The 11,166-nt window shown below is 38.5% G+C and overlaps 1 protein-coding gene across 1 annotated transcript; it reads right to left on the bottom strand.

Moving 5' to 3' along the window:
- Positions 1 to 2,153: 2,153 nt before the first annotated feature.
- Positions 2,154 to 7,672, bottom strand: TSLIG2 (tRNA splicing ligase complex subunit 2). Its single transcript, XM_026707506.2, has 4 exons — positions 7,471 to 7,672; positions 5,773 to 5,939; positions 4,153 to 4,516; positions 2,154 to 3,050 (listed from the first exon to the last, which is right to left on the bottom strand). The coding sequence occupies exons 1-4, from the start codon at positions 7,633 to 7,635 to the stop codon at positions 3,003 to 3,005; spliced, it is 744 nt and encodes a 247-aa protein (XP_026563291.1). The 5' UTR covers positions 7,636 to 7,672; the 3' UTR covers positions 2,154 to 3,002.
- Between the last annotated feature and the right edge of the window lie 3,494 nt (positions 7,673 to 11,166).

Genomic DNA, 11,166 nt, shown 5'->3' with positions numbered 1-11,166 from the left:
GGACACCCCTGGATTATAGCATATCTCTGAACCACACTGTTCCAAGACTCTGGTCAGCTGACTAAGAACAAAGAGCACAATAAAACCAATACATAAAAACTCCCAAGCATCTTTATAAAAAAACCCACCAGATTAACATTTTCACTATCACCCTGAAACAGATAAAACAAGAGCAGATAATGGTTTCTATGCTTTCAATCCTCTGATCTCATGTGAGATGGAAAGGCAAAACATCCCATCCCATCCCATAAAGAGAATCTGATTTTGTTGCCCAAAGTACCATTTTCATATTAGCTACATTGCCTTTTCCTGGCATATATTGATGATCAAGAGTAAATTGAAACAGAAGCATTGTGCATGCTACCTACAACATGAATTTCCGTAACAATGGATCAAAAAGAAAACACTACACATGGAGATGCCAAAATGCAGTGTGTGGTGGCTACACAAAACTACATTTTTGGGGGAACCCTCCCCCCCCACTATCTGTTGTCTTTGAAATTATTTCCGTTTAAAAACATGTGAAAATATTAACAATTTTGATACAAATAAAGTCTTTTTATCAGCTCTTGCCCTTTCCCAGGATATCTTTAAGGTTGCTTTACCAGATAATTATTCACTAAAAGTGACATGTGAACAAAACCTTTGGAATTTAAAATCTATGTCTTATCACCTCCATGACAGGAATACAATTATTGTGTTATTTTATTTTTAATAAGAACATTTGGTGACCATATAGGAAGTTATCTTTTATGATTTTTGAAAGGATCTACAAAAAAAAAAAAAAAAGACCGGGAGCTGCTAATTTGGAATATATACTGCAATTCCTAAAAATGTAGAACACAGCCAGATTTTAAAAAAACGAATTAAAACACTTATACATGCACTGACCAAAGATGCATTTCAAAGGATAATAAAATCAAGCTACAGTCAAAAATGCTAAATTAAAAAAAATCAGTATAGTTATTTACAGCACAGAGTACAGCTACTGTATGCCGCTTCTAAAGAATATTTAAATGTTTCCAATGTTGCAATAGTGCAGTTAGGTGTATCTTAATCCACTAACGCTGGTATAGGTGTTTAATTCTATTATACAAAAAACCCAGTTGAACCTAACAAGGAAGATAAAATTATAGCATAAAGATGATCTATACAAGAGATCACACTTAATTAAATTTAGATAAGCTAATAAAATGACAGTTCAAATACAAAAACACAAAATTAAATTGTATACAGTACTCAAGTAGAAAACTTGCACAACTGTTTAAGAAGCAAATTCAACTACACTTCAATACACCATTCTTTATATTCTGAAGTGCTCTATAATGTCTTGGGGAACAATGGAGGCAATGGAAATTATATGTCAATCAATGCAATTATAAGAGTGAATAGTTAAACATAAATTAAATAAAATTTACTGTGAAGCAGTAGCATACAGGATTGTGGGCTAAATCTTATAAATGTTCGGAAGTGTTATGTCTTTTATCTACCTTACTGATATCAACTTAAATGTACTCAGTTTGGTAACTGGTTTTTTTTCTTCCCCAATACGAGCTATTTTTACAACAATAATATCTCACTTTACTTCTGCTTTGTGTTCATTGTGAAGAAGCTGTTAAGATTTACAGGTTTTGAAACTAAATTACCTGTATCACCAAGACACTGCCAGCTTCTTCAGAGTCTTTAACTAATAATGACATAAAACTACCATGTTTCTCATATAATAAGGCCACGTCTTTTTTTTTTTTTTTGAGCCCTGAAAAAATGGCTAGGCCGTCTTTTCGGGGGTGACTTAATTCCCGCCCCTTGCATCTTTGGGTGGGTGGGCAGCAATGGCTTGGATGTTGACCTCGGCATTGGTGGGGCACTTCATATTGGGGTCAATGCAGGCAGCACCATATCCGGGTGTGCAACAAAAGTACTTCCTAACAGCAAGCCCCTCCCACCATTCCCCCCCATTTCGCATGTTTTAATATAAGCCTTAATTTGGGGGGAGGGGCTTAATTTCATTTCATGCCTATAAAATATGCTGGGACTTCCTATTGGGGGAGGCCATATTGTTGGGAGAAACAGGGTACATTGTACATACAAATGAGATTCTAATATTTTTAAATCCCGGGATGTTTTTTACCATATAAGAAAAAAAAATACAGTAAGTTTCAAAGAATTTATTCACAGACACAAATTTCATCCCTGCAAACTTCCACTGAGTTTATCTCTTTTCTAGCTGCACAAATGGAGCAAGCATTACTTTCCCTCTCAATTTTGTCAGGCATTTTGTAGTTAAATAAGCTTTCCTTAAAAATGCTAGTATAAAACACTGATCACATACTGTATAAAAATGCAGTTCTGCTTTGCAGAGGTTTTTTTTTTCAACACACAATCTTGAGGGTGGGGGCCTTCTATGTATCTCTAAAGACAAGAGAAATCCATTTAATCTTCCATTTTAGCAAAAACTTCAATTTGAAGCAAAACCAGTGTACAGTTCAGGATGTCACTTAAAGAAAACTGGAAAGGACCCAAATAGTTTCTCAAAAAATAATATTGGCACCTAAAAATGAGAAATAGTTTTTCTAGGCCTTTCAACAGAACTATTCTGTGCAAATATCTTAGTAAAATCAGCAGAATGGGAAAACAGTCTTCCATACTATTTAAATATATGGTATATGTTTAAAAAAATATACTACTAAAAATGTACAATGAACAGAACAGTTAGAAACTTTCTACATCAAATCATGCAAAGACCTGATGTATAGACTACAATTAAGAATGCAGAAGAAAGGCTGGTAAAACAATTTTGTTCTACCAAAATTAACTTCTAAAATGGGGAGTAAATTCAAAGTGCAAGATAAATACTCTCAGGTTGATGGTGAACATATGGTGCTTTTTTATACGGTGAAGTTCTAAGCAACTATCCACTGCAATCTGCATCTCTGGTTAGTACAATTCTTCTGTACTGAAATGAAGACTAAGCATCATTTGCATTTCTAACTCTTGTAGGTTCATGGCCATGTTACATGCTGGATCTTCTTTTTTGATTCAGGAGGCTTCTGGAGGAAGAAAAGAATTCGATTATTTAAGGAGACAAGTTAAAGCATCCAGAACTTGATTTCTGTTTCCATCTAGTGGTTAAAAAAGGACTTCAGTTTTCCATAACATATTAGGTTCTGGTATGAACTAAACATTATAAAGGAAATATTAGTATTGAAGGAAATTTATCATTACTTTACTATTTATTGTCTCTTACTTCCTGCACTCATCTGTATCTTCCATAATGTCCAATGATGCAATGAAAAGTGTGGAAGGCGAGTTAGGGGCATAGGCTGCAGTCTCTCTAGAACAAGAGAAGTCCCACTTAAGACATGAAACAGGGCCTCTTGGCACAGTAATGTCTCCTTTCCTCAGCAGGCTTCACATTCTCCACAAAACCTCCACCATAAACCTTAGTGCTCCATCCACATAGCTCCCAACTTGAGGCAGCAGCATAGGAGGTAGTCTCCTGTAAACTTTCTTAAGCCAAAGTGACAGAGCCACCAGCTGAAGGGGAGGGGGCCATTCTAGTGAGAGTAAAGATACATTCCAGCTTAAAATCTGTTCCAGGGAGTAAATGTATGAGGTCAAACCTTTAGGTTTACATCTGCATAGATGACCAACAATAAAATATCTTGGGCCGATCCATGAGGGGTCTAGTTGCTTCCACCTGACATCTAACATATTTTAAGATCCTGGAGAATGAGTATTTAGAACATGTGGAAGGAGAATATAGATTATGTTTTCAGTATATAATGTCCAAAAGAAAACTTATTTTCTTAGAAAAGACATTTTCAGAACACACAGACACATACAAAATCAAATGAAACTTGTGCCATTTCTAAATTACCTTTACAACTCACAAAGATTTTTGTAAAGCACTTTTAGGGCAAAGCACTTTGTGCCAACTGAGGGTTATTTTTAACAATAAAACTCTTATCAAGATAACACAGCAACATGGTAATAACCAACAAGAGTCTACTGACTTCTTGAATTAAATTAAGATAGGAAAAGGCTGCTGTAAGTTTAAATTCTGTTGTTAAAAATGGCAGTTGCTAACTAGAGACATTAATCGGGACTTCATTCAAGAAGGACCTCATAAAATAGTACAGATATACTTACTGATGAATCCAATTCTTCTTTTGGAGCGGCTCTCTTTAATTTCACAACAGCATTTCCTGTAAGAGACTCTAAGTCTGATGGCTTTTGATCAGGTGACATATTAACTACAATATTGTTCTGTTTACCCTCATTATTCCTAGATTCCCTCTTAACATCCAATGAGAAAGTGGGAGCAGATATGCACAGTGTGGAATTTGAAGGAACAGGCAGTCTTTTACATGTGATATTGGTACTTCCAGATGTTAGAAATTTTAAACCATCAGCAGCTCCATTCTCAGTCTTCCTCACTTTAATACTTGTACTTGTTGAGCTACCATCGAACACAATGAGAGGCCTTTTTCTTAGACTTTCCATTGCCATAATGCTGAACAAGAAAAAGTGACATAAAGATTCATCATAGATACAAAACAAAAATTATTAGATTCTAAATAATATCCTATTTTAATAACTACTTGAAGAGAGTTCAGTCAATTCCAATATAACTTTCTCCCATATGAATACTTAAATCAGGACTGTAATATTCAAACTGATGAGGAATTAATTTCACACAAATGACAATGCTTTTGTATTATCAGACATACATTTATTTCACAATTTAGCCTAAGAATAAAGAACACACTTATAATTTCAAAACTTAAGAACTGGACAAACCAAACTGAAATATTCCAAATCTGTACATATGTTCTCCAAAGATTAATTCAAAGATAGACAATAATCTTGGACTAAGATTATTCCAGAGCCTAGTTAAACCCTTTGCCTCAGCATTGACCACTTTGGATGTTTTTGCTCAGAAATTTGTCAAGACTCTTTTTCAGTTGGTGGTAATTCTTTTTAATTATGATTTGCATAAGTGCCACCAATTTCTGGTAAGATGCTACAACTGGAGCAAGAGGCTGCTTAATAAAGTATAAATATGTGGCATACCTCTTTTTGATTTAATTCCCTGGATGAAGTTAAGCACGGGTTATGAATGAAATATATTATACATAAATGAAAGTAGTTCCATGATGTCCCTGTGTTGATTTCAATTTTTATTTATGACTGTTGATGTCCAATTTCTTTTCATAATGACATGTAACATTAAACTGCCAATACAGACAACAAAATTGTTTTATTTATCTGAAAAAAGTAGGTCAAGATAATCAAGGTTTACATTCTTCAATTGGCAGATTTTTTCTCAGATAAAGCTGAGAGAGTCTAAAGCAAGGATCTTCAAACTTAGCAAGTTTAAGACTTGTGGACTTCAAATCCCAGAATTCCTGAGCTAACATGACTAGAGAAGGGATTTTGGGAATTGAAGTCCACAAGTCTTAAAGCTGTCAAGTTTGAAGACCCCTGGTCTAAAGTCACAGAGAGCTACTATCAAGGAGTGTTGCTTAGCTGAGGGCTGTACAGGTCCATTATCACCAACTCTCCTGTGGAAAGTAGGACTCAAGAACCAAGTGTCACTGCCCTGAGCTACATAGAAAGAAAGCAGGACAAAAATCTAATACTGGTAATAACAAATTAAAATGCAGGAAATAATATTGGCTAATTCAAGTTAAGTTGGTTTCCTGTTATGTCACAAACTTTTGAAAGATTTTGAAGAGAATCCAAGTACTCTAAACAAAGCAAACTTACCTTTGGGTGCCATGTTTCAACACTTGCTGACCTCTTTGCTTTTCTATTAGTTTTCCCCATCTGGTTTTGGGCAAATCACGCTGAGGCAATGGTATGACATGTTGAATATACAAGTCAGTAAGGCAATCTTTACTGATTTTCACCTCATCTTCTACTGGAATATTTTTCTGATGAAAAACAATAGAAATCATGAAGTTAAGAATATTATGGTTCATAATGTGCTTGAAAGCAATTCTATGTGTAGCAATATATTTTTGTATAATACAACAGATAGAAAATCACCAAAGGTTTGCTGCCATGTTTTTACGGTTCAGGGATTTTCTTGTCACACAGAATGTACATTTTACTCCACACCTACAAAAGCAGAAGGAGGCTATAACACTAGCTGGTTATCTAATATGAAGACTTCCTTAATATAAACATTCTAGTTACTCCACCCCGTACACATACTTCTAGGAGAAAAGTGATAAATTTTACTAGATGGAACAGAAATGAAGCAAGAGAAACTACACATTTCCTTATTCTCATCACACCATGTTGCTGCTTAAAGTATAGAGGGGGAAACCCAAAACCCAAAAGACATCTTATTGCTATGATAAATTTGCACGTTATAGACTTGCAAGATTGGGTATCATGTTGATAACAGAGGAGATACAGATGGCTCTTGCTTAACAGCCCTAATTGGGACCATCATTTCCATTGCTAAACGATGCAGTTTTAGGCAAACATTACACAATCACACTGTTTAACAATGGCAATTTCAGTAGTCCCAGTTTTCCTGCCCCTGCTCTTCTCACCTTTGCTTCCTCTCTCCCAACCTGCCTATCTTCTCCATCCATCATCTCTGCCCTTTCAGGCACACTGCTCTCTACCATCCCTGTGTGGCCTTGCACTCCTCTCTACTCCTGCTATTCTGCCATTTTTACTGCCCTGCCCATCCGCTGCTCCCAGCTAGTCTTTTCCATTTTCTGCCTCTCACTGCTGACAAGGTGCACTTTGCCTGGATCACCTTTTCTCCCACCCTCTTTGCCTGCATTCTCCTGTCCCTGTTGTCTTGCACTTTGCCCTGTGCTCCACCACCTCTGGCACCCGGTGAAGGTTCATGCCAGGGACACCTTGCAAGCAGCAGGAGGCAGAAGATGGAGATCAACTGGGAGCAGTGGGAGTGAGCAAGATAAAGAGATGAATAAACTTTTTTAAAAAAAAAATTGTATATGATTATAACATTGCTTTAATACAAAGAGAAAGCCAAGGAAAAGAAAGAAAATTAAGTTACTTAATTCTTATAATAATAATAATAATGGTCTCTGGGTGTTATGTGAATTTCGTTGTATGTGTATACTGTGAATATACAGTGGCAATAAAGCACTATTATTATTAATGATAATAATGATAATAACAACATAATTCTGAAATAACGGAATGCCCTTTCTAAAGGACATATGGTCACCACACTTAGGGAGCGAACTTCTTCTACTGGGTTGCGTGCCTGCGTTACAACCAACAGCAAGAGAGAAGGCCAGTCTGCAGACTGGGCAGGAACGTCGAGGGAGTGTTAAAGCGGGACCGGAGGCCAAGCCGCCTTTCCCCGGCTGTGGCAAAGCCAAATATGCCCGGCAGAGACTATGGAAGGTGGGTACCAGGAACCCCGAGTCCAGCCGGTGCTTCCTCGCCGACCCCGCTTCCCCTTCTCGCTACCTGCTCCAGCGTTAGTAGTAAGAACTCCTGCGAGAGCAGCTCCGGGTGCAACAGGAGGTCCGAGTCCACCCGCGGCACATCGCCGCTCCCATCCTTCGCGGAGAGCCGGCGGTCCCCGAAAGCCGCCATCTTTCCAAGCGCGATCCTGATTGGCCGCCTGAGCATTCTTTCGGGTGATTCCTTCCGGTGACGCGCGTCTCCCGCCGCAAGGTCGCCGAACGACGTCAGGAGAAAGCGCCGCGGAGATAGGAAAAAACAAGAGTGAAGATGTCCCCGTTTCCAATTTGAATGCTTACGGGCTCCCGTTGTCCAAGAACGAACAAAAAAAAGGGGGGGGAGGGGGCAACGTGCTTTCTTGATGGCGTTTCAGCGTGGCCGCCGTTGAGGCAAATCCCAGGGAAAATGCAGAATTCTTCACTTGCTTACTTTCTGTGTTTGATCCAATAAACGAAACTTGAACTTCTTATGTGAATAATAGTTTAAGTTTTAAAATAATTCGGGGCTGGAGACTATAAAACATACGATAAACGCTTGCAGGAACTGGGTAGGTCTGTAGTCTAACTCAGGGGTTTCTAACTCTGGCAATTTTAAGCCTGGAGGACTTCAACTCCTAGAATTCCCCAGCCAGCTTTGCTTTGCTGGCTGGGGAATTCTAGGAGTTGAAGTCCTCCAGGCTTAAAGTTACCAAGGTTGAAAAGCCCTGGTAACCAAAAAAAAAAAAAGGAGGACTAGAGCAGGAGTCCCCAAACTTGGCAACTTTTAAGACTTGCGGACTTCAACTCTGGGAGTTGAAGTCCACAAGTCTTAAAAAGTTGCCAAGTTTGGAGACCTCTGAATTAGAGGGTGACATAAGTCTCCCAACATTTGAGCGCTGTCACAGAGAAGGGGAGGTTGCAAAGCACCTGATGGCAGGGCAAGATATAATGGATGGAAACTCATCCAGAGAGTCTAACAGAAATATGGAGAAAATTTCCCGGTAGTGAGGACTAACCAGTGGAACGGTTTGCCTCCAGAAGTGGGTGCAACAGCATTTGTCTGGAATGGTATAGAATATCATGCTTGGACAAGATGTTGGACTAGAACAGGGGTCTCCAAGCTTGGCAACTTTTAGGACTTGTGGACTTCAACTCCCAGAATTCCTCAGGCAGCTGTTGAAGTCCAGAAGTCTTAAAGTTGCCAAGGTTGGAGACCCCTGGACTAGAAGACCTCCAAGGATCCTCTCAACTCTTGTTATTCATTAGCAGCGGTTCTCGAACTTGCAACTTTAAGATGCATGGACTTCAACTCCCACAATGCCTCAGCCAAGTATGTGTTGAAGGCCACATCATCTTAAAATTGCAAGTTTGAAAAAACACTGCTTTAGCAACAGTCCTATCTAAAATTGGTTTCAGGGATATCCCATTATCTTTGCATGATGTGTGCATTTCGGGAAGGGGGAGGTGAAAAATAGTAACTGTGTAGCCCAGCAGGGTTTTACTGTTTGAATAACAGGGATCATCAGTCCCCCAGTCAGGCAGGCAGGATTGACCCAGGCAGCTTTATTGGCTGCTTACACAATGGTTCTGGGCTGAAAATGATTTATGATCACCGGGCAGCAGAGATGCTATTCAGCAGGTTCTGACCAGTCCTGGAGAACCAGTAGCGGAAACTTTGAGTAGTTCAGAGAACTGGCAAGTGCCACCTCTGACTGGGGATTTTACAGTATCCTTCCCCTGCCACACCCACCAAGCCACGCCCACAGAACCGATGGTAAACAATTTTTGAATCCCACCATTGCCCCACAGGTAGTCCAAACCTGCAAAGTATTAAAAAGTTTTTAAATGAGACTGAAACTGAGATTTCCATCCAAACATGCACCTATAAAGCGGCTTCCCAACTGCAACCGGGATCAGAATAGTTAAAACGTTTCCTTGCCCTTCTTCCCTCGGTCACATTCAGTCGGGGCATCTTTCTTGACTAGCCCATTAAAAGGCACAAGTTTTCCTGAGCTGCAGCTTTTGCCTTTTAATACACTGGCCTAATCGGCAAAGGCGTTCCCAGGCTGATTTTTTGCCACCACTCTAAACCGCTCTCCTCTATCACGCCGATCGCATTTAGTTGCAAAGCTTGTACTCGGGCATGCAAGCACGCTAAATTTGAAACGCCGTTGCAAAAAGTGAATTTTGACTCCCTGTTAACCGCTTTGAATTTCTCATTGTAGAGATTCCTTTTTAGATGAAGAATTGAATTCTTTTTCATCCAGCGGATCGGGAGAAGACTTCCATAGCCCTTGGAGAAGGAGGCACTAGGAGATCCCGGGAGCAGGTAATCCAATTTTTCTGGAAAAAAACATTGTCTCTGTTGCCAAATTAGTTGTATGAAGGCGATCAAAAAGCCAAACTAGACTTGATGGAGCCGTCTTTTCACCCTTGCTTGTTACAACACGAAGGGGAGATGTCGTGAGAGGCGTATTTTATCCCATTCTTCATTTTTCTATATCTGGTGACAAGGCAGAGAATAGGAAGATGCGCATCTAAATGACGAAAGAGAAAATTAGGAAGCACTTTAAAAGAAGCACCCCCCCAATTCAAAACATCCGGGTTAGAAAGGGCGTGTGTCCAAATGTGGAAAGTTAGGTTGGTTTTGACCCAAATCGTTTTTTAATTAAAAGTTATGAATTATATTTACTCCCGTATTTTGAAATAAGAATATATTTCAGCTTGAATATGCACGAATGCCTATGGAGAACAAGCAGAGTCATCTATGGAGAATTATTAAAAATCGTGTTGGTTAACATGGATTTTACAGGCTATGCTAATAGAAAGTTTGTGTTCAGCTAGCTAAATATAAATATTTCTTGTAACAATCATTCTATATTAGCAATGCAGTTTACAGTTTTAGGTGCAAATTATCAAGAAAAAATTTCTAAAACTAATGAACTAGAAGAATTGTATAATGTACCTGTAGACAACTACACCGATAGTGTAAAAGTGACAAAGTGCACTCTCAAATAATTGTGTATGAATTCTAAAATGAGCTCCATTGTGTGTCTTAAATAAATTTTCAGCAACTTGATTCTAAATGTGTTAAACTACAACTTTTGAAATTTTACTGGGCTATGCTAGCTAGAAATTACGGATGTATAATTATGCTAGCTAGAAATTATGGATGGGTGTTATGTGTACTTGGAAAATGAGAACGTTGATTAAAGGATGGCTGAATGGCATTATTTCATTATTGCTTGTAAAATATCTGCAAACTGCAATCCCAAAAATGTTAGAAATATTAATTTACTTTATCTCCTGCCTTTATTATTTTTTATACATAACTCAAGTTGGTGAAGAAACAAACAAAAAAAGGCAAGAGTAAAATATCAAAACCCTCTGTTAACAAACGATTACTGTATTCAACCTGCAGGAAATTTATTACAGCTTATCTCTCCAATCATCCTAGCAGTTAACTCTGATTCATCCTGGATTAAATATCCAGGATTGTTTTTTAATGCCATCTCTTTTCAATTATTGTCCAGTTAAATATATTAGATTCTCCAAAGTTGATCTATATTCCCCAAAAAGTCCACTTGAAGTTGTTTTCAAGCGCAATAAATCCATTCTCCAGTCCTCTTCATTTGACCAGTCAGTTAGTCTTCTGCTGTTGTAAGAAAGTGCAAGGCTGAAGGCATGCATTATGCAGCCATGCATAATCCCCTCAGGTAGT

The sequence above is a fragment of the Pseudonaja textilis genome, chromosome 8 (assembly GCF_049901715.1).
Source record: "Pseudonaja textilis isolate UNSWEBS1 chromosome 8, rPseTex1.2, whole genome shotgun sequence".
NCBI classification, from domain to species: Eukaryota; Metazoa; Chordata; class Lepidosauria; order Squamata; family Elapidae; genus Pseudonaja; species Pseudonaja textilis.
The sequence above is the reverse complement of the archived record's forward strand: the minus strand, read 5'-3'. Positions and strand labels throughout refer to the sequence as shown.

What these genes read in the sequence shown, in the direction of transcription:
- TSLIG2 (XM_026707506.2), bottom strand. Translation starts at nt 7,635, where the DNA reads ATGCTCAGGCGGCCAATCAGGATCGCGCTTGGAAAGATGGCGGCTTTC. An exon ending in TACTACTAACGCTGGAGCAG is followed by an intron (nt 5,940 to 7,470) that starts GTAGCGAGAAGG and finishes GTTTTTCATCAG; the next exon opens with AAAAATATTCCAGTAGAAGA. An exon ending in TTGAAACATGGCACCCAAAG is followed by an intron (nt 4,517 to 5,772) that starts GTAAGTTTGCTT and finishes TTTCTTGTTCAG; the next exon opens with CATTATGGCAATGGAAAGTC.